The sequence below is a fragment of the Sarcophilus harrisii genome, chromosome 1 (genome assembly GCF_902635505.1).
Source record: "Sarcophilus harrisii chromosome 1, mSarHar1.11, whole genome shotgun sequence".
Classification (NCBI taxonomy): Eukaryota; Metazoa; Chordata; class Mammalia; order Dasyuromorphia; family Dasyuridae; genus Sarcophilus; species Sarcophilus harrisii.
Genome location: NC_045426.1, coordinates 165,493,284 through 165,517,739, shown reverse-complemented (window position 1 = coordinate 165,517,739; position 24,456 = coordinate 165,493,284). Strand labels below are relative to the sequence as shown.

The window sequence follows — 24,456 nt, the reverse complement described above, 5'->3', positions numbered from 1 at the left end:
GCTAAGACAGGTTCTACCTTTTTTTTATTATTATTATTTTGAGATAATATTTGAACTTTTTTCCTTAATGATCATGTGGTTTTAAGGAAGACATTTTTGTCTTCATTTTCTGTATTTCACTTCTCTTAAGAGAAATCATGTCAGTCCTTCCAACAAATTACAGCAAATACTTCCATGTTACCATATGTACTTCTCACCAAGTTTTCATTTCTGACCATAGTAGCACTTACTCCAATTTGTTTGTACCATAATCATGGCTAAAAGAGCTTAAGCTTTGTTTGACTGAATATCTATCTATCTGTCTGTCTGTCTATCTGCTGAGGCAATTTGCCTCAGGGTCACACAGCTAGAAAGTGTTACATGTCTGAGACCAAATTTGACCTCAGGTCCTCCTGACTTCAGGGCTAGTACTCTATCCAATGTGCCACCTAACTGCTCCCTGGACTGCATATTTATAATAAGGATTTTGTCATTTTGTTCTTATTTTTGTGTTGTTTCTTGTTCCCTTTTGGCCTAGATTATGGTGGTTTGGAGGAGATGAGAGAGATAAGATAAATGCCTTATTGAAGTCAAAATTTTTTTATTCAAAAGCAAAAAATTCATGTCAAGAAAAAAATCAGAAATTTGATTATTCTTTTAACCAATTAATTGGAAAATATGGTTGAAAGTGATATGCTGTGCCGTGGGAGATTTTTTATAAAAGAAGATAGTTATTATTCTGTCAAACTGGATTCTAAGCCTCTCTTGATGTGCTTTCCTGAACACTATACCTAGGGTTCAAAAATCTCCTTGAGTCAGCATCTTTTCAAAATCATAGTAGGACTTGCACATATACTACATGTCCCTTTTATCCCACAGGAGATATTAACTCAAAGCAAAGGCATTTAATTAAACAGAGTATAAGAGATCACAAAGAACATCTCCACAATACATAAAGGGGCATATTTTTTTTTTTAAACTGATTCCTACATCAGCAATAAGAAATAGAATACATGTAAGCAGGACAACTTGTGTTTCTAGGAGTACATTCCAGCTAAAACAGATCTCTGCCTCTGAAGTCTTACTACTTTCCTGCAGAGGTTGCTACTTTTTCCACTGAGCTGTGAGCTGCTGAGGTCATCTGCTGAACTGCTTTCTACTTTTCAACCATTTATTAGTTCTCTGCTGAATTGCTACTGCCATCTGTTGGCATTTTTCAAGCTCTTGCCATTTGTTAGAATATATTTAGTATATATTTTTGCTAAGCAGCATATTCTGGGCTCAAATAGTTACAAATTCCTTATAAATGAGACCAAAACCAGGGCTATTTCAGCTCTTTTGCAATTCAGGCCCTAGGGAAGAGTTGTTTTTTTTTTTTTAAAGGATTTTCTTATTCTCTTTCCAGAGGAGGGAGACTTTGGATTTGGAATATAACATATACTTTAGACAGCTATGGATATCTTGCTTAGTTTTACTGATCTATTAAGTCAGCAAACAGCTATCATTCAGCTAGTATGTGCCAGGTATTATGCTAATTTGGGTCATATATACAAAGAAAGACAAAAGAAATTTGCTCTCATATTACTCACAGTTTAAACAACCACATATAAGGCATAAACTGAATAATTGTATATAAAATAAAGGGAAGGAAGGTCCCCTTGCAGAAGGTGAGATTTTATCAGAGACTTAAAGGAAACCTAAAGTACTTCTCGTTTTAAAACTTATCATAAAAAATGGCTTGCCAGAGAGAGGGAAGTTATATAACCTTTAAAGTTAAAGATTATATAAAAACATAAATTATCAATAAAAATAAGATTAAGTTTTTCAAAAATGAAGGGTTAAGAAAAAAAGAGGGAAGCTTTCTAAAGGTAGGGGTAGGGAAGATCTGTAGCGAGATACTTGCCAGCTTGACCAATGGGAATCTGACACATCCATTTCAGGTAAATAGTATATATGTATTTATTTCCAGTTTTTAAGTACTATTTTTTAAAAGAAAGTTATTATCCAAATTACATAATCAACACACAGAGAAACTAACTTTCCAATAAAGAAGTGATCAAAAGATATGAACAAAAGAAGAATTTCAATGATTAACCAACTATATTTGCTCCAAATCACTAACAGTAGAAATGAAAATGAAAGCAATTCAAGTTTCTTCTCACACTGAGAAAATTGGCAAAGCTGACAAAAGATGGGAATAGTAAATGTTGGAGAGCCTTTAGAAAAGGCAAGCACACTAATATAATTGTTGAAATAATGTGGGATAAGTGACTAAATTGTTGATATTCTTTGACCCAGTGATCCATCAATGGGCATATACTGAAAAGAGGTTAAAGACAAAAAGAAAGAGCCCATAAGCCCCCAAAATATTAATGTTCAACCATGTCTGACTTCATGACCCCATTTGGGGTTTTCTTGGCAAAGATACTGGAATGGTTTGCCATTTCCTTCTCCAGTTCATTTTGTAGATGAGGAAATAGAAAGGGTGTAGGGTCTTGCCCAGAGTCACAAAGCTAATGAATGTCTGAGGCTAAATTTGAACTCAGGTCTTCCTGACTTCAGATCCAAGACACTATCTGCTGCGTATCTTAGATGCCTCACAATATATTCACAGTAGCACTTTTTAGCAGAGAACCAAAAACAAAGTAATTGCTATCAATTAGGGAATGATTGAACAAATTAAGCTAAGGTTGCGTGGAAAGAAGTATAGCAATATCTGAAGGGCTATCTCATATAAAAGAGAATCGATTTGTCCCTAGAACAAAAGGGCAGATTTAGGAGCTATGCAAATGAGCTTAGAAGCTAACTTGACTTGATATAAGAAATGCTTCCAAACAGAACATACACAGGTCTGTAAATAGAAGATGTTCATTTGTTAGAAGAATTATGCAGACAAATACACGAATCAGCCAGACTGGGCTCTAAAAGTGACTTCCAACTATTGGAATTTCTGAAATCTATTGTTCAATGTAATCTAACATCACTCTTAAGAAAAAAGCATCTTGAGATTCTCTTACCATCAAATGAATTCTTAGTATAAGTTCTATTTTTTTTTTTTTTACAAATGATGCCATGTAATCTCAAAAGTTGTCTAAATTCTCATTAATATTTAATTTCCTTAAACCCAAGGTAGATTCATTCCATGCTGTTTTATAATATTTGTTAAATCAATGCCAATTATTCTTTATTAAACATCAAGTTATTAATCAACAAAGATTTAATAACTCTATAGCAGCTCTTTTTTTTCTGAAGCAAAGATTTGGAAACTGAAGTGGTGATCATCAATTATGTAACAACTGAATAAATGATTATAAATGTGATGGAATGCTATTGTGTTATAAAAAATGATGGAGATGGTTTCAGAGAAACAAGGAAGACATGTGTGAACTAATAACATGAACTGAACCAGGAGAATATACAATGCAACAAAATATTGTAAATACAAAAGATTTTGAAAGAATTAGAAACTCTGATCAGCTCAATGACCAATAATTTTCAAGGTACTCACAATGAAATATGTTATCTATTTCCTGATAAAGTACAGACTGAGACATTTTTTTTTGGATAGTCCAATAGAGGAATTTCCTCTGGCTTGATTATACATGTTTGTAGCTGAGTGGTTTTTTCCCTTCAGTGGGAGTGGGGGTAAGGAGGAAGTGAGAAAAGACAGATTTTTGCTGGCTGAAAAAAATTAATTTAAAAAATATTTTGTAATTGAATCTCTAGAATGTGCTTTCATCTCCAAAACATTTTTTAATTTTGTTATTACGAATAGGATTTTAAGCTAAGTGGCACAATGGATAGAGCACCAGCCCTGAAGTCAGGAGGACCTGAGTTCAAATCTTATCTCAGACACAACACTTCTTAGTTGTATTGATGAGGTGTGAATGATGAGGTTAGTGGTAGTTGTGATGAGGTGTGAGAATTGGAGTGGGAATCCCCTCTGGTTGGTACTGGTCCAATGCAAAAGAATTCGCAAACCCAAAATGTGTGTGGCAAAAGGGATTTTTTATTGGCACTGAAAAGGCAGCTTTGCTAGGAAGACAGACTTGTTAGCCAAAAGGTCCTGTTAGGGAGATAGATAGCAAAGGTGAACCCTGAGAAGAGAGTATCTTCACAGTGGGCAAAAGTTCTGGCAGGCAGCTTTGACAAGAAGAGAGCTTCTTTGGCAAACATACTCCTGTTTAGGACTTCTGCAAATATTTGGGGTTCAGAGTTGTCTTTTATTAGCCATTTTGATGACGGATGAGGATACTGAAGAAGAGGTTAGACAGGAATAGGTGAGGTTCCCTGTTCTCCAAGGCAGTTCCGAGAAGGAATTTGCTAAACCCAAAGGTTATGGTAAAAAAAAAAAAAAAAAAAAAAGCTTTATTGTTAAAGGATTCTCTTTTTTTTTTTTTTGTGGTGATGTGATTTATTAATATCTTCCTATTTTTTTGTTTGTTTATTTGTTTGTTTTGTTTTTAATTAAGTTTTTTTTTTAATTATAGTAACTTTTTATTGACAGAACCCATGCCTGGGTAATTTTTTACAACATTATCCCTTGCACTCAGTTCTGTTAGGATTTTTCCCTCCCACCCTCCACTCCCTCCCCGAGATGGCAAGCAGTCCTATATATGTTGAATATGTCCTAGTATATCCTAGATACAATGTATGTGTGCAGATCCAAACAGTTTACTTGTTGCACAGGGAGAATTGGATTCAGAAGGTAAAAATAACCCGGGAAGAAAAACAAAAATGCAAGCAGTTTACATTCATTTCCCAGTGTTTTTTCTTTGGGTGTAGCTGCTGCTGTCCATCATTGATCAATTGAAACTGAATTAGGTCTCTTTGTCAAAGAAATCCACTTCCATCAGAATATATCCTCATACAGTATCGTTGTTGACGTATATAATGATCTCTTGGTTCTGCTCATTTCACTTAGCATCAGTTCATGTAAGTCTCTCAAAGCCTCTCTGTATTCATCCTGCTGGTCATTTCTTACAGAACAATAATATTCCATAACATTCATATACCACAATTTACCCAACCATTCTCCAATTGAAGGGCATCCATTCATTTTCCAGTTTCTAGCCACTACAAACAGGGCTGCCATAAAGAAGGATTCTCTTAGCGGGCATATCATTCTCAAGGAAGAAGTGATCTGCAAAGAGTCATTTTCTGAAGAACCATTTTATGCATGAGTCTAAGGGAAGTCTCAGGTGGATGTGAAATTTTGCCCGGGGTTGTGACTTCCCCCAAGAAAGCTTATCTTGCTCCAGAAGATGCAAGACCATTTGGGTTTGTAGATCAAAGACTTTTTTTTTTTGGTGATTTTACATAATTTTACAGGGCTCACTCAGATCAAGCAGAGTTTTACTCTCATCAGTCTGAGGCTTGGACTTCAAAACTGAATGTGATTCCTTCAATGTTGTCAATGCCCCGGGCTTAGATCTCTAACTGAAAAGAGATTACTTATCTTGAGAGTTTTGAGCTACTTGGACTGGTTGTGGACTAATCTTGAATGGGGGGAGGGTGCAACCACAACTGAATGAGACCACTTATCTTGATTCCCTGAGGGTGGGCCTCTCCCACAGGAGAGTTTCTCAGGGTTCATCCCATCATTTCCCCCCAAAAGTCAAAGGGGACATAATTTGCATCACCCTGATTCATCCACTCTTTCCAGCTACAGACCTAAGCACTACTGGTATACATGGACCTAAAAGATTTTCTCCTCTAAGGAAATCAATAAAGCAGCCTTTACTAAATTTAATAAAACTACTATATGCCAAACACTATGCATTCAAGACATCAAGACATCCCGGCATTTAATTCTGAGGGAATTCCCATAGCTGTAGCTGAGGTTAATCTTAGCTATTTCCTTTCACCACCTACCCACCCATTATACATACACCTACCTGCAAGCCAAGCCTGGCCACTTCCCTGTACCACAATTGTTCTGCCCTGGGGTCTGAGTACGGAAGCAGAAAAGGCATGGTACCAGCAGAGATCACACCTGAACAAGGGACCCAGGGGAAGGGGAGGTTGGGAGGAGCCATGAAGGGACTGAGTGACAATCTGAGGAACACACTGGCATGGTCCTGGAAAGGTCTTTCAAAAAATGCAAAAGAGGAGGTTTTGGAGAAGGCGGCACTGGTCAGACATGACATCTGTAAGTATTTGGCAAGGTGGAGGTGGGGGGGGAGGAAAGAGAGTGATACAGGGAGAAGAAGATGGGAGGCTTTTCCAAAACCTGCACACCACCTAGGTTGCAGGAAAAGGAGCTGGATTTGAGAAAAATAGAACAACCTTTTAGCAGGACAGCCAGCCTTGTCAGCAAAGAAAAATTAACAGAACTCCCCTAAGGCAGAATGCCATTCAGAGGGCCAGGCTCCCTCCCCCAAAGTCCCCACCTCCACTTCCACTTTTCAGTGCCTTGCTCTCAAATAAGAATCCAAATGCACTTGAAAAGTCACACCAAGAATAAACTTAGGGGATGAAGGAAGTTTATTAGAACCAACCAGATGGTTCCTGTCTGTTTTTCCCCTTGCAGCCCCTCTAGCCATGTCCTACCCCACCCCATTCCACCCCAATAACCTATTTTCTAGCCCAAATTTGGAATCATGTCTAAATAAGATTTGTTTCTTTTTTTTTTTTTAATTAGAAATGCAACAAAAGTGCATATATTTGGCAGAAATAAAATGTTTAAAATTATTTCTCCACCCCTCCCATTTTTTAAATAAAAGAGAAAAGGGGAAGGGTGTGTTACTATAGAATAGGGTACTGACTCTGGAGTGAGAGGAACCTAATGGGTTCAAATCCTTCCTTTGATATTTACTATCTACGTGACCACAATCTTCAACTTCACAGTTTCTTCATCTATAAAATGAAACAGCTGAAGTAAGCAGCTTCTGAAATCCCTTTCAATTCTACAGCTCTGGACCCTGAAGTGCTTCAAGAAAATAATTCAATATGACTTGTATCTTAATGTCTGCTCCTAGCTATTCTTTTCTTTCCTACTTTTCTTTCTTTCTTTCTTTCTTTCTTTCTTTCTTTCTTTCTTTCTTTCTTTCTTTCTTTCTTTCTTTCTTTCTTTCTTTCTTTCTTTTTTCTTTCCTACTTTTCTTTTTTCCTTCTTTCTTTTTTCTTTCTTTCTTTCTTTCTTTCTTTCTTTCTTTCTTTCTTTCTTTCTTTCTTTCTTTCTTCATGCATGTTGAGGCAATTGAGGTCAAGTAACTTGCACAGGTCACACAGCTAGGAAATGTTCAGTGTCTGAGGTCGAATTTGAATTCAGGTCCTCCTGACTTCAGGGCTGGTGCTCTATCCACTGCACCATCTAGCTGCCCCTTCTGCTAATCTTAAATGTAACTTTAAACAAATTATTAACCTAAGTTTTCCAACAATAAAATTCAATAAGGATTTGCTAAGTACCTACTATGTACAAGGTATTGTTCTTAAGCTTATGTTCTACTGAGGATAGATACAGCTTTTAAAAAGAGAAGTAAATGCAAGATAATTTGAGGAGGAAGAGAGTCCTAAGAAGTGAGGATATCAGAAAAAAAAAAACTTGCTTGAGGAACATCTGAGCTAAACCTTGAAACTGAGCTAAGAGGCAGACTTGAGCAGGGGACACATCACAGTAATGAGGGTAGCCTGTGAAAAATTGCCAAAGCAGGCTATGGATTATCAGAATGTAATCCAGTACAATATAGAAGGGTAATACTTTTTAGATAAGACTGGAAAGGAAAGCTAAAGCCAGAGTGTAAAAAGCTTTAAATGTCAGGCTGAATTTATTCAATTTTATTTTCATTTAATATTTTCATTTCCCCCCCCATTTACTATGAAAAAAGTTTTTTTACATTCATTTAAATTTTTTTTTTTAGTTCCACATTATCTCCCTCCTTTATCTCCCTTCATTGAGAGGGCAAGCAATTTGATATGGGTTATACATGTGCAGTCACATAAAACACATTTCTATGTTATTCATGTTGTAAAAGAAAACGGATCAAAAAACCCCCAAGAAATTGATGTCAGTTCTTCTCTGGAGATAGACAGCATTTTTCATCATAGGTCCTTCAAAATTGTCTTGGATCATTCTCTTGTTCAGAATAGCTGTCATTCAAGTTGGTTATTATATATAATATTGCTGTTACTGTGTATAATTTTCTTCTGAATTTGCTCATTTCACTTTGCATCAGTTCAAGTAATTCCTTACAGATTTTTCTAAGAGCACCAGGCTCATCATTTCTTATAGCACAATAGTATACTATCACAGTCATATGCAACTTGTTCAGTCATTCCCCAATTGATGGATATTCCACTCAATTTCCAATTTTGCTACCATCAAAAGAACTGCTATATTGTACAGATCCTTTTCTTTTTCCTTTTAAAAAAAATCTCTGCATTACATAGCAGTGATATTGCTTGGTTAAAGGGTATACATGATGTTTAGCCTTTTAAGAATAGTTCCGGGGCAGCTTGACAGAGTGGATAGAGCACCAGCCCTGAAGTCAGGAGGACTTGAGTTCAAATCTAGCCTCAGACACTTAATACTTCCTAGCTGTGTGACCCTGGGCAAGTCAATTAACCCCAATTGCCTCAGGGGGAAAAAAAAGTTCCAAATTATTCTCCAGAATGGCTGGATCAGTATACCACTTTGCCAACAGTAACATGAATGCCTCAATTTTCTCATATAGTCTCAAATACTTGTCATTTTCCTATTCTGTCATATTAACTAATCTGATAGGTATGGGGTAGAAGCTCTGAATTGTTTTAATTTTGTGTATCTTATTCCCTCTTCGAGCTAATTCTAATAAGAATAAGCTTCATTGGCTTCCCCTCCTCCAACTTCCCCATTTCCCCCTCCACTGTAAAGGCTCTTTCATACTGCTTTTAGGTAAGATTACTTACTTCATTCTACCTTTCCTTTTCTCCTCTTAATATATTCTTCTTTCTCACTCTTTAATTTTATTTTTTAGATGATTATCCCCTTTTATATACATACCTTCTCTTTATTTATACTTTTAACTGACCTAATAAGAATTTTTTTGGCGTTAACAGGTATCATTTTCCCATGTAAAAATGTAAACAGTTTAATCTTATTAAACACCTTATGATTTCTCTTTCCTGTTTACTTTTCTCTTGAGATTGTAATTAAAAGTCAAATTTTCAATTCAATTGTGATCTTTTAATCAGAAATGTTTGAAAATTTTCTATTTCATTGAATGTCCATCTCTTCCCCTCTTTCCCAAAGGATTATACTCAATTTTACTGGGTAGGTGATTCTTGGCTATAATCCTAACTCTTTTCCCATCTGAAAAAAAATCATATTCCAAGCCCTCAGTTCTTTAATGAAGAAAATGTTAAATATAATGTTATGACACACATGACTGCATGTTAGGATATTTGAAGTATTTCTTTCTGATTGCTTATAATATTTTCTCCTTGTCCTGGGTATTCTGGAATTTGGCTATAATATTCCTGGGAGTTTTCATTTTGGGATCTCTTTCAGGAGGAGCCAGGTAGATTCTATTAGGTTCTATTTTATTATTTTTTTCCTAGAATATCCAGACAATTTTCATGATAATTTTTTGTAAGATGATGGCTAAGCTCTTTTGTTCTTTGCTTTCAGGTAGTCCAATGATTCTCCCCCCACCCACCCACCCTTTTTTTAATTAAGAAAAACAGAAAAGGAATTCAAAACAAAATAAAGCAAAACAAAAGAGAACATTGACTGACACATGTTCAGCAGACCATTAGGGAAGATTCAAAATATATAACAACAAATTACCAGATCAAGAAAATATGTATGTATATATATGTGTGTGTGTGTAGAATAAATTATATTCATGAATGTCCATTTTTTCTTTACTTCCATGTAAATTGTTCTTTGGTTCTTTGCTGCATACCTTATTTATCTTATTCCTTTTCCTCCCTTTCCTCTTTATCATCATCCCCAAGTAAGCTAGTTAAGAAAAGATTTATTTATATATATACAAATATAGGTATATACATACATACACACCCATACCCACACCCACATACACACACATCTTTCCTATCCCAGCTGACTTTAATTGAATTCTGCTCCATGACTTGCCTTGCTATTACTTAATCTCCCCATACTCAAGGATTCCTCCCTTGTTGTCTTCCCTCACCCTTTGCTTCCTGATCCACCCATCCCTCCTCCCTGATTTTTTTATGGATTTTGGAGGGTGCTATAATCTTCATGGTACATATATAGTGTTGCCCATTAAACCCATTCTCAATATGAGTAGGTTTTCAGAACTACAAGCCCTCCTTCCCTCTCTAATGACTCTATGTGTATTCTTCCTCTGCATCTCATTTGTATAGCATGATTACTATTTTTACCTTAACTCTGCCAATCTTTCTTTTGAGCTACCCTATTGTTGATGTGAAACATATATATTTCCCATATTAAAAAAAACCCAAAAAACAGTTTGTCCATGCTTAGTTCCTTAAAATTGCTCTTTGATATTGGCTCTTATATGTTAAATTCCGGTTTGGTTCACAGAAAATCCTGAAAATCTGAGAATTCATTTAAGATCCATTTTTTTTTTCTCATTCAAAATTACAGATAATTTTGATGGATATGATATTTTGGCTGCAGGCCTAGTTCTTTTGATTGTAGATATGATTCCCTCTTTATTGTGACTGCTAAGTCTTGTACAATTCTAATTGTAGCTCCTGTGTATTTTAATTGTTTTTTTTCTTGTTTCTTGAAAATTTTTCTCTTTGATCTGAGGGTTTCAAAATTTGTCAATAATATTCCTCTGTGTTTTCTATAAAAAAATCTCTTTGAGGTGGTAATTGGTGGGTTTTTTCTATTTCTACTTTCCCTTCATGTCCTATCACTTCAGGACAATTTTCTAGGATTATTCCCCTGCATTATTGTATCAAAATTTTCTTTTTGGTCACAACTTTTTAGCAGTCCAATTATTCTTATATTTTCTCTTTTTGATGTGTTCTCCAGATCTGTTGTTTTTCTTCAGAGATATTTTACATTCTGTTCTATTTTCTCAATTGTTATAATCTGTTTTGCTATTTCTTGGTCTCTCATAGCTTTACTGGCTCCCTGTTAAGTTGGGGCTAGCTTCCTGGAAGCCTCAGGATCAGCTAGAGTCAGGATAAGCAAAAGTCCTTGGTCTTTAGGGGGAGAAGCAGGCAAACTGCCAGGAGTTTAGTCAAAGATCTCTTGATTCTGGAGTCCAGAATCTCCACCTTTCTCCTCCTTATCCTGCAGCCAAGTGAGTCTGGCTTGTCTCACCCCACCCTCTAATCCTTGCCTACAATTATCTGTATACACCAAACAGTGAAAAGGGCCATTTTTCCAAACATATGCTAATAGAGTCATTGTCATATTGGTAATTAGCCTTAAGTGTTCTATTGTCTGCTTCAAGTGCCCTTTTTTTTGGAGTTTCAGCCCTTTACAACTCCCCCTTGCTGGATTGTAATTTTCAGTTATTTTCATCTTTGAGGCTCTATATCTCCTTTTCTAATTGTTTAACTTTTATTTTTCATAATCTTCTTGTTTTTCTTGGATGATTTTTATTTATTTAGTTTTTTTCAATATCTCATTTGATTTTTAAAATTTCTTTTGGGTTCTTCTATAAATTCTCTCTGAGTAGGAAGCCATTTCATTTTACTCTTTGGGACAGAAGCTTTTTTTTTTTTTTTTTAACTGAAGTGTCCTCCTCTGAAGATGAATCCCAGCCTTCCCCAGTGGAGTTCTTTCTTCTTTGCTAGTTCATTTTTTCTTGAATAAGAGGTATTAGTATAAACACCTCTAATCCTGAGGGGGGTGATGATGCAAGCTTCCCTTCACCTCTCCACTCTGACCAGGACTCCCAAACCAAGAGCTCCACCCGCTTGCAAGTGTCCACAGTCAGCAGTGCCCCTGCCCCACTGCTTCTGCACTCACCAGGTTCTGCTTCCTTCTTGCCCAGGGCTGTATCTTAGCAGCACAGTTGGGCCCCTAATCAGTGGATGTTCCCTCTGTCTTCCTGGACTCAAACCACCACAAATAGCCCAGGAGGTAAAAGTCTCCCTGGTTCCTGCTGAGGCTCCAGCCACATCTAGCTAGCCCAAGGGATTCCCCATTTGGTGGGTGTTCGAAGTTGGCTGGAGATGTTTGAACTTCAAACAGATTCATCTGGGCCCAGGGTCTTTCTTTAGATCTTGTTGAGTTGTATGGGGAGGACATCTGTTCTACCCCAAGTCTTCTTGATTTTTCGTAATCTATGTTTACCCAGAGGCACAAATTTGTTCTATTTGTGGGGGAAATCTGGAGAGCTTGAAATTTACCAACTTAATGAAGGTTATGGAATATTATTGTTGTATAAGAAACAATTGGGAGGATGACTTCAAAGAGGCCTGGAAGGACTGAGTGAAATGAGCAGAACCAGGAGATCATTGTACACGGCAACAATAAGATTATATATACAACAATCAATTCTGATGAATGTGACTCTTTCCAACAGTGAGATGATGGATACCAGTTCCAATGATCTTGTGATGAAGAGAACAATCTACACAGAGGGAGGAATATGGATCACAACATAGTATTCTCACTCTTTTTGATGTGGTTCACTTGCATTTTGTTTTCTTACTCATTCTCTTTCTTTCTTCATCTGATTTTTCTTGTGCAACAAGAGAATTGTATAAATATGTTTACCCATATTGGATTTAACATATATTTTAAGATGTATAATTTATTTTTAAAAATTACCAATTTGCTCTGCCACCTTCCCGGAATCCCCCTCCAACTGTACCTAATTTCTGTGAAGCTTAGGTCATTCTTTAGGACTCACTTGCTAAGCCTTAGAGCACTTAAAACCCTTTGTATTTGCATATTTTCTGCTATGTAATCCATAGTTTGCCTTGGAATTATTCTCTAATTGGTTCATATGTGCTGTTTTGTCTCTCTAGCAAATGTTTGTAGATACATATGTATGTATGTGTGTGTGTAGCATGTCTTCTTTAATGTGGCCCACAGCATCCCTCACAGTTATGATCTCACTGGTGCTTCATCAATGCCTAATGAGTAAAAAAGGTTTCTCTCAAAGTTAAATAAGAACATCGTACCTCTTCTAGTCTATTTCAAATATATCAAAAATCTAAATTAAATAAGATACATGAAAGTGCTTTGACATATTTGGGGAAAATACTTATCCTTTAAAAGATCTGTGATCTTGACTCTCTACACCTTCTTAGGATACAAGTCTGTAAAACAGAATTTCCTTAGAGAACGTTTTAAGTTATAGAATTGCTGACCTCTGTTGGTAGAAGGAATTTCTTCATTGGCAGTGATGCAGTGGATAGAAAGCCAGGCCTAGAGTCAAGGAGATTCATCTTCCTGAATTTTAATCTGGCCTTTGATAACTGTGTGACCCTAGGCAAGTCACTTAGCCCCATTTGCCTCAGCTTCCTCATCTGTAAAGTGATTTGGAGAAGGAAATGACAAATCACTCCATTATCTTGCCAAGATAACTCCAAATGGGATCACAAAGAGTCAAACAAAACTGAAAAGATTGAACAACAAAAACAAAAAGTTCTCTATAGTAGTGAAATCTAGGTTTGGCAGGGAGGGGAAAAAAATCAAAGCAAAACCTAGCATTCTCCTAGGATACTCAAGGTTGAGAGGATAGTCTGAGCAGGTCAAGTTGTCATCTCTTTACACAGCTTTCCCCTTGATGTCTTCAGAACTTGGAAAGACTTAGTATTTCTGTACATGCCCTATATTAATTAGTTGACCTGCCTTGAGAACAACTAGCAGAACACTGTGCAGCAGAGCTATAGGGAAGAGACTGAAATTGGAGAACAGGGCTAACATAATGTCGCAATAAGCCTATCTATTGGATTCTTCCTCCTTTCTACCTTCATGAATGGAAACACCCTTTAAAAAGAAACAAAAGGTCGTGCTTACAGACAATGGGAGCGTGATGGGAAACTTTTGCTTCATCCCAATATTCCTCTTCATTAGTGCCAAGTTTTATGGAAGGTGGGAAGAGACAAGGAAGGAAGGAAAGCAAATTGCAGTTAGTCACTGACTTAGGAAGGAGGCAAGAAGACGTTAACGGTTATGGATTAAAGCTGGTTGAGGTCATTTGGGAGTGAACGTTCTATCAGCTGTTTCACATTTCTAAATGTTCTACTTTCAGCTTCCTGAACAAAAGTTAGTTGTACAAAGCACAATACTTACTAAGTCACACAACTGGCTTTGACCTTGGGGGATGAAAAACAACAAAGAGGAAATAATGACTTCAGAGAGTTGAGGTTTATTTGGTGCAGGTACTAGGACATTTGCAGAGCCTTCTGATCCCAAGGAGATTGTATACGATGGAATTAGCCTAGGTAAGCATGAAAAGCATAAATAAAAAAATCTGGCTAAGGTGGCAATGGATGTTTTTCATGTGACATTGTGAAATTGTCAGGGTCACTTATCTCAGTTGTAAGGCACCAACAAAGCCAATCAAGGTCGTAGGCCTTTTTATGGAGAAGGAGCATGGTGCAATGAGTAGAAAGATAATCTTTTTTTTTTTTAAGCTTTTTTTATTTTAGAGAAAGAACTCCGAGAGATGACTATGAACCTCTACACAGAATTCCCAATCCCTCTATTTTTGTCTGCCTGCATTTTTGATTTCCTTAACAGTCTAACTGTACAATATTTCAATGTCTGATTCTTCCTGTACAGCAAAATAACTGTTTAGACATGTATACATATATTGTATTTAATTTATACTTTAAAATATTTAACATGTATTGTTCAACCTGCCATCTGGGGGAAGGAGTGGGGGGAAGGAGGGGAAAAGTTGGAACAAAAGGTTTTGCAATTGTCAATGCTGAAAAATTACCCATACATATATCTTATGAATAAAAAGCTATAATAAAAAATAAAGAAAAAAAAAAGCTTTTTATTTTCAAAACAGATAATTTTTCAACACTGACCCTTGCATAGCCTTGTGTTTCAGATTTTCCCATTCTTCTCCCCACCCCCTCACCTAGAGGGCAAGCAATCCAATATATATTAGACATGTTAAATATATGTTAAATCCAATATATATAAACATATTTATGCAATTCTCTTGTTGCACAAGAAAATTCAGATCAAAAAGGAAAGAAAATAAATAAAAAAACAAAATTAAGTGAACAAGAACAAAAGGAGTGAAAATGCCATGTTGTGATCCACACTCAGTTCCCACAGTCCTCTCTCTGGATATAGATGGCTCTCATCATCATAAGATCATTGGAACTGGTCTGAATCATCTCATTGTTGAAGGGAGCCACATCCATCAGAATTGATCATCGTATAGTCTTCTTGTTGCTGTGTACAATGATCTCCTGGTCCTGCTCATTTCACTCTGCATCAGTTAATGTAAGTCTCTCCAGGCTTTTCTGAAATCATCCTATTGGTCATTTCTTACAGAACAATAATATTTCATAGCATTCATATACCACAATTTATTCAGCCATTCCTCAACTGATGGGCATCTACTCAGTTTTCAGTTTCTTGCCACTACAAAGAGGGCCGCCACAAATATTTTTGCACATGTGGGTCCTTTTCCTTTTTTATAATTTCTTTGGGATATAAGCCCAGTAGAAACACTGCTGGAGCAAAGGGTATACATAATTTGATACAACTTTGGGTATAGTTCCAAGTTGCTCTCCAGAAAGGTTGGATCAGTTCACAACTCCATCAACAATGTATTAGTGTCCCAGTTTTCCCACATCCCCTCCAATATTTATCATTATCTTTTCTTGTCATCTTGTCATCTTAGTCAATCTGAGAGATATGAGAGTTGTCTGAATTTGCATTTCTCTGATCAATAGTAATTTAGAGCATTTTTTCATATGAGTAGAAATAGTTTTAATTTCTTCATCTGAAAATTGCCTGTTCATATCATTTGACCATTTATCAATTGAAGAACGGCTTGTATTCTTATAAATTTGAGTCAATTCTCTATATATTTTAGAAATGAGGCCTTTATCAGAACCCTGATATAAATTCTCCCCCCTCTCCAGTTTCTGCTTTCCTTCTAATTTTTTCTGCATTGGTTTTGTTTGTACAAAAACTTTTTAACTTAATATAATAAAAATTATCCATTTTACATTTCATAATGTACTCTAATTCTTCTTTGATGACAAATTCCTTCCTTCTGCATAGATCAAATTATCCTTTGTTCTTCTAATTTGTTTATAGTATCACTCTTTATGTCTAAATCATGAATCCATTTTAACCTTATCTTGATGTGGGGTGTTGTGTTGGTCAAAGCCTAGTTTTTGCCATACCATTTTCCAATTTTCCCAGCAGTCTTTGTCAGAGTGAGTTCTCCTATGCTCAAAAAGTTATCAAACTGTGCATACCCTTTGATCCAGCAGTGTTTCTACTGGGCTTATATCCCAAAGAGATCTTAAAGGAGGGAAAAGGAAACGTGCAAAAATGTTTGTAACAGCTGTTTTTGTAGTGGCAAGAAACTGGGAACTGAGTGGATGCCTATCAGTTGGAAAATGGCTGAATAAGTTATGGGATATGAATATTATGGAATATTATTGTTCTATAGAGCAGTTCTATTGCTCTATAGAACAATGAGCAGGATGGTTTTAGATGGTCTTGCAAAGATTTGCATGAAGTGATGCTAAGTGAAATGAGCAGAACCAAGAGAACATTATACATGGCAAGAAGATTATATGATGATCATTTCTGATGTACCTGACTCTTTCCATCAATGAGAAGATTGAGGCCAGTTCCAATGATCTTGTGATGAAAAGAGCCATCTACACCCAGAGAGAAAACTATAGGAACTGAGTGTGGATCACAATATAACATTCTCACTCTATTTGATGTTGTTCGCTTGCATTTTTGTTTTCTTTCTCATTTTTTCTCTTTTTTGATCTGATTTTTCTTATGCAGAAAGATTATTGTATGTATATGTATATATATATATATATATTGCAATATATATATATATTGCATTTAACATATACTTTAACATATTTAACATGTATTGGACTACCTACCATCTAGGGGAGGGGGTGGGAGAGAGGAGGAGAAAAGTTGAAACAGAAGATTTTGTAAGGGTTAATGTTGAAAAATTACCTATGCATATGTTTTGTAAATAAAAAGCTATAATAATAATAAATAAAATAAAATGAGGTAAAATAAATATGTATATATATATTGGATTTAACATATATTTTAACATGTTTAACATATATTGGATTACTTGTCTTCTAGGGGAGGGGAGAGGAAGGAAGGAGGGGAAAAATTGGAACACAAATGTTTTGTAAGGCTTAATGTTGAAAAATTATCCATGCAGATATTTTGAAAATAAAAAGCTTTAATAAAATTTTTTTAAAAATTAGTTATTTTTTTAAGTGAGTTCTTATCTAGAAGCTGGGATCTTTGGGTTTATCAAACACTAGATTACTATAGTCATTAAATATTATGTCTTGTGAACTCCACTGATCAACTGCTCTTATTTCCTAGCCAGTAGTACCAAATGGTTTTAATGACTGCTGCTTTATAATATAGTTTTAGGTCTGGTATAGCCAGACCACCTTCATTTGCATTTTTTTCCTTAATTCCCTTACAATTCTTGATCTTTTGTTCTTCCAGATGAACTTTGTTATTATATTTTCTAGGTCTGTAAAGTAATTTCTTGGTAGTTTGATTAGTATGGTACTGAATAAAGCAGACTAATTTAAGCAGAATTGTCATTTTTATTATATTAGCTTGGCCTACCCATGAGCTTGATATCTTTCCAATTATTTAGATTTTACTTTGTTTGTGTGGAAAGTGTTTTGTAGTTGTGTTCATATAGTTCCTCACTTTGTCTTGGCAAGTAGACTCCTGAATATGTTATATTATCTACAGTTATTTTAAATGGAATTTCTTTTTGTATCTTTTGGTGTTGGACTTTGTTGGTAACATGTAGAAATGCTGATGATTTATGTGAATTTATTTTGTATCTTGCAACTTTGCTAAAGTTGTGAATTATTTCTAGTAGTTTTTAGTTGATTCTTTAGGATTTTCCAAGCATATATAATATCATCTGCAGAGTGATAATTTTGTTTCCTCATTACCTACTCTAATTCCTTTAATTTTTTTCTTCTCTTATTGTTAAAGCTAATATTCCTAAGACAATATTGAATAGTAATGGTGATAGTGGGCAATCTTGTTTCACCCATGATCTTATTGGGAATGGTTCTAGTTTATTCCCATTACATATGATGCTTGCTGGTGGTTTTAAATAAATGCTACTGATCATTGTAATGAAAACTCCATTTATTCCTATACTCTCTAGTGTTTTTAATAGAAATAAGTGTTGAATTTTATCAAATGCAAAGCATAGTATTTTCAACTTTTGTTCTTGTTCTTGTTTATTTGTTTGTTTTTCTTGTGATTTTTTTCCCTTTTTGGTCTGATTTTTCTTGCACATTATGACAAATATAGAAATATGCTTAAAAGAATTACACATAATTAACTTTTATCAGATTGCTTGCTATCTTGGGAAGGAGAGAGATAAGGGAGAGAGGGAGAAAAATTTGGAACACAAAGTTTTACAAAAAAGAGTTTTGAAATTGACTATGATTTTTGGAGAAGGGTAGATCCATGAAAAGATTTCCTATGAGGGATCTGTAACCCCCTAAGTGAGCCCTTCTTATAAATATCCATTGAAGATTTGTTAATCTAGCTGATATCAGGACCAGATAAGCTGAAAGTTTAGATTATTTTAGGATTTTTGCTTTGGAAGAAACTTGAGAAGTAATCTATTCTCAGTTCTTCTTTTAACAACATGGAAGCTTGAGGCCCAGAGAGATTAAGTGACTTGTCACACAACTACATTCTCAGCAACAGTCTCCATTATACTACCCTGCTTCTCAAAAGCTATTCTCTCAAAGTATTTGATGCCCTATATCTCCCCTCTTTTCCATAATAATAGATTTATAGAATGTTTCAGGATTGGCAAACCACCTTATATATCTTATCTCATTTGAACTTCAAGATTTTTTTTTCAAGGTGAGCATTAAAGTGATTTTTCCGCCCTACCCATTTTACATTTCAGGAAACTGAGGATCAAAGATGTTAAGTGACTTGGACATGGACAACCAGTAAAGTATCAAAAGCAAAATTAGAATCTAGGTCTTCCTGACTCACAACTTCAGCATGAAAACTAATACCAGATTGCCTCTTATGTTTAGAAGAATGGACTGTTTCAGTCATACCAAGAGACACTTTTAGTGTCATCTAGAAAAGCAGAATAATCCCAGAAGTTCTTTCCCATAGTGTTGACATAGAAGCATCCCTAGTCAAGATGTTCAGTGACCAATGTTGCCTTTTGAATAGCCTTAAGTTCTTGGATAGTAGATGTCTATATGTCATCCTGCTATGCCAATGAAGTAATAAAATATTATTGTTTGCATTTATGCAATGTGATATTTTTAAAACAAAATTTCCTGCAGCCCTAGCCCAGAGGTATTTTTTTTTGGGGGGGGTGGGGGGGAAGGATAGTGCTGTTCTTTTGGTCAGTTTATGTAAGTGAAGCTGTGTTCCTCCCCTTTCATCCTGGCCAAAGTAATCATCAACAATCCCCTCCTCCTTCCATCTCTTCCATCTGCTTCCCTTCCTTCCTTTCCAATGAAACCAGTAGCTCTCAACTCATGTCTTAGGATGGAGAATGCATTGATATCTTCTGGGTGTTCTGATGAACCCTGCTTTTTGCTTGATGTTTTGACAAGCAGACAGGAAAGAAGTAAGGGAGGGAAAGAGGGAAGGAAGGAAGGAAAGGATGGAAGGAGAGGGAGGGAGGAAAGAAGGAAGGAAGAAAGGAAGGGTTGTGCCACAGTTCCCTTTTAATTTAATTTCCTTTTTAATTTCCTGACCCAGTTTCCCTAATTGTCCTATTCAGTTACTCTGCCTCAGTTACAACCATGCCCTCTTAATGTTAGAATAAAGGTTTTATATCTTATACCTTAGGCTATAATCATTCTCACTTAATGTTTGATAGGATAAAGGTCTTTATCCATTTTAGATGTCATTAGAATATCAGGAGCCTCTCCAGTACCTCCCTCCATTATGTCATCCCAGGTGCCTCCCCATATTAGGTCATCCTCATCCAGGTACCTTCCCCATTATGTCCTTGTTCTTGTTACCTAAAGAAGAATCTTGTATCTGACATACACGGCTGGATTCTTGGAGACAATAGTCTTATTCAGCCCTGGGACCAAATCATGGATCCATTTGGTCCCAGTAAATCTCTCCCTTTTAAATAAAATATTAAATTGTTCGCTAATCTCTATCCTGCCTCAGTTTCTCCAGCATTACAGAAGAAAGGAAGGAAAGAAAGGAGGGAGGGAGGGAGGGAGGAAAAGAAGAAAGGAGGGAGGGAGAGAGGGAAAAAGGAAGATGGGAAGGCTATCATTCAAGTTGAGTATACTTAGTTAAGTTTACATCCAGTAGAATACAAGCTACTTGAGAGTGTAATCTTTAGATTCCCAGGGAAAGGTAGTTTGACTAGAATGCTTTGTCTGGAGGAAGATGGGTCAAATATCACCTCTCACCCTTACTAGCTGGATGGAAAGTAATATTACCTCTGTACTTAAGCCATATCTGTTAAGTCATAGTTGAATTGTGATTTATATCAGTAAAAAGATTTCCTCTATGGAGCGCTCCCCAAATTGGCAAAATCATAGATCTTTTCACTATCTACAATACCTACCATAGTGTCTTGCATATAGTTCATGCTTAATAAACATTTGTTTAAATTGGATTTCATGAGTGTGTGTTTTTTAATATCCTCACTCTCCATTTCTCATTTGCAATTGCTTCCTCCTCTAGTGTTGCCAAATGAGAGAAGCTTTCACCATGCTGCTAAAAGAAACAATTTGGATATCATGGAGCAGCTGATTGAGGAGAAGGTTAACATTAATGCTATGAACAATGTGCGTATATACAGTGTGAGTATATAGTGTAGAATAGAAAATAATTGAGTGGCTGAGATGGACCAATTTTCTCAGCAGTCCTGGAGCAAGGTTAACACCTTATATTTACAATTGAATCCCATCCCTATATTTACAATTGCCTTTTGGATCTCTCCACCAGCATGAACACCAAAAGCTTGGGATCTGACCCTAAATTTATCCTCTTCTCCCCTACATCAGTTCCTTCTCCTAATTTTCTCTTTCTGTTGATATTACTGCCATACTTAGCAATTATCTAGGCTCATATACTTGTCATCTTTGACTCAGATTCTTAGATCTAGAAATAAGAAGGACTTGCCTAGTACAATCCTTTTTTTTGTACTGATGAAAAAACTGAATTCAGGAAGGTTACATGATTTAGTCAGGATCACAGTGGTAATAAGGGTGGGAGTTGGGATTTGAACCCAGGTCCTTTGACTCCAATATCACTGAATCACTCCAATATCACAGGAACATTGATACTGGAGTCATCACTACTGCTATTAGTATATCACTAATAAAATATACACCACTGACAGTGACATTTAAGGTCTTCCATCACTTGGGTTCAACCATTTTGTTTTATTTATTTTACTTTTACAGCCCAGCTAAACTATGCTTTGTGCATGTTCTCTTTCTCTCCTGCCCCAAAATACTTCCATGCTTTTGCTTACCTCGGCCTTGCCTGGCATGGACCACCCTCACCTCACCTCCATCTATCCATCCCTTCCTTGGAAGCCCAACGAGGGGGCTACATCCTGCATAAAAGCTTTCACGACACCCCACCCCCAGGAGAAAGGAATCTTTACCTCTTCAAACTAGATCTAACCTCTTCCCTGATTACCTCCTCCCTGTATCAATGGTTTGTCTATTGATGCATCTTTCCAGGTCAGAGAGGAACTCTTTGAGAATATGGTAATTCTCTTTGTATTCCTTGAACATAGGGAAAGGAGTGAGGTAAAATACAATAGGTATAATTGTAAGCAATTGATACAAGGGATAAAATTAGGTAAGATTCAATGTGGGTAGTAGAAAGTGAATTGGATTTAAAATCAAGAGCCCTGGGTTTGAATCTAACACTTACTAGTCATCTAGCCATAGAAAAGCTCTTCATCTTTTCTCTTTTTCTAAAATAGAGGCATTCATATTCGCTCTAGAGGCAGGCAAAAACATGAACTTATTAGATTTTCAAGAGCTGTATAAATAAATGCCAGTTACTTTTATTCTACTAATAAAGTTCGGTGATTGAATTGGATTGAAAAAGTGAAATCAGAGGGTACTACCTCCCGGGGTATGAGTTTATCTTATCTTGGGGCAAGGATGTAGGGTGTTTGCTTGCTTTTTAGTCTTCTCGGTCAGACTTAATACATTGTGGGTATGTGGTAAATCAACAGGTAAGATTAAAGACTTGGATTGCAATCTGTTTTTTCATTTGGGCCTCTCAAATTCTGGAAAGTCAGGACTTCCTTGGCTATTTGATCTTAGTTGATATTCTTCCACAGAACGTCATTTATGCTAGGTTCCTCCAAAGTTGAAATCTTTAGGGAAAAAAAAGACTGCTTAATAGCATTGTTGTTGGGTTATTGTAAACCTTCCTGTCTGGCCAGAAACCTTTGATTTCAGCTCCTATCTCTCTGGTGTCGGGTTTCGGAGAAATGAAGGGCAGCAAGGGATAGCTAAATAGATCCATTGCTAGAAATAGAGGTTTCCTGTTTCCCTGGATTTCCTGCAACTTCTTCTTCATTACGGAAATCCCTGGATACCCCTAACAATGTTTCTAAAAGTAGGACAGGGGTAGGGGAGAGAAAAAGAGTTGTATAGGGCCAGTTGCTAAGGATAGTCTATGTGCACAGATTTGTGTGTGTGCATGACCACGTGTCAGTGTAATAGAAACTAAAACTATGGAGTACCAAATAGTTGTTTATTGGGGCAATTCCTATAAATGAATATGCTTCGTCATCTACTCCATATGGAAGGTTCCTTTTTTAAAAATTTTTTTATTTTGGTAGGGAAGGGATAAGAATTTTGCTTTTATCAGCATGGAAAACTTTTAGCATAGAAAAATCTTTCTATATATGCAGATCAACAATTTGTAAAACTCATATGAAATCTTAGAAAGTTGCCTAGAGTCACTGAGAAGATTAAGGAGGGAATTGGCCATGGTCACACTGGCAGTATATATAATGGGCATATGGAGTCTTTCAGATTCCAAGTCTAGCTCTCTCTGGAGATTTTTCTTTTTCTTTCTTTCTCTCCCTGACATCCCCAGACTGGACTTGTGATTTCATGGGTGTAAGGAACTCCCAATTAGGAAACTCCCTTTTCCAATGCACATCACCAGCTGCCTTATAACTAAAGTCCGAGAGAACTGCCTGGCACATTGAAGAATTTAGTGGTCCTTTGGATCAGAATTGATATGTGTCAAAAGCTGCCAAACTGCCTTTCATGTGGGTTCCTATGGGGCATTAAATTTAATAGCAGAAGCCCTCAGAGGTAGGTAAGTGTTGACATTTAAAAAGTAGGTTAAAGTATTTGTTACAAAAGATTTGTTTAATTCCACTCCTCTACCCCATCCACAATGGTAGGGGATAGGAAGGAGAGCGAGAAATAAATAGAAGTTGGGGGGAGAGGGAAGGAAAAAAAAAGAAGCATTGAAAAAAATCTGCAGAAGAAATCAGGGGGGCCAGAAAGAGTTAGACAAGACAGTTTTGAAAGTTACATGTTATATAAACAGATACATAGACATATGTGTGTACATACCCACATATATATTAAACAAGATATGCATACTCAAAATTTAAAGTTTTATGTACAACCCTCTTCTATTATTTTATATATATATATATATATATGGAAATTATTATCTTTGATGTTTATAAGTTCATTTTTAAAAAGTAGTCTAAATTCTAGTTGATAAGATATATTTGTCAATCATCAGTAACAAAGATGCAATCCTTAGACTGTATTTTAATGCTGACTTTCCATCAACAAAGATTCCCATCTAAGTAAAAGGCACAATGTATGTTCTGGGGAGGGAGGGAAGATTTTTTAAAATAATAAGTTTTATAGACAAAAACAAAATGAAGAGACTGGTCACACATTTCCTTTTTTTTTCCTTTTCTTTTTTTTTTTTTTTTTTTTGTATGAAAATTCTTAACCTCTACCCAAGATTTTGTGTGAAAAAAAAGAAAAGGCATATTTTACAAGCTTTGTTGTATTACAAGAATGACTGGTTCTGCTCTGAGCTTCAGCTCTTCCTATTAAATTTTATATGCCTTATGTTTCTGGCATACATCCCAGTGAGCTGTAAACCTCCCCAATACTATGTGAAACCTAATGCATTTTGAATCATGCTGGAAATAATTCATAGTACGTTCAAGGCAGACCAAAAACAGCAGAGCTGAGTAATTTTAAAAATAATTTTTGTTAATATCTTTTATTTTTCACATTACCACACCTTCTCCCAGTTCCCTTTCCCTAGCTCCCTCCAGAGAGCCATGCCATAAAACCAATATTAAA

The 24,456-nt window shown here is 36.0% G+C and overlaps 1 protein-coding gene across 1 annotated transcript in view; it reads left to right on the top strand.

Moving 5' to 3' along the window:
- The first annotated feature begins 5,885 nt into the window (after positions 1 to 5,885).
- Positions 5,886 to 24,456, top strand: part of ANKDD1B (ankyrin repeat and death domain containing 1B) — a 79,777-nt gene continuing 61,206 nt past the window's right edge. The window contains exons 1-2 of the mRNA XM_012541119.2: positions 5,886 to 6,130; positions 20,816 to 20,919. Of these exons, the coding sequence (XP_012396573.1) occupies positions 5,953 to 6,130; positions 20,816 to 20,919 (282 nt within the window). The 5' untranslated portion in view covers positions 5,886 to 5,952. The remainder of the gene's footprint in view (positions 6,131 to 20,815; positions 20,920 to 24,456) is intronic.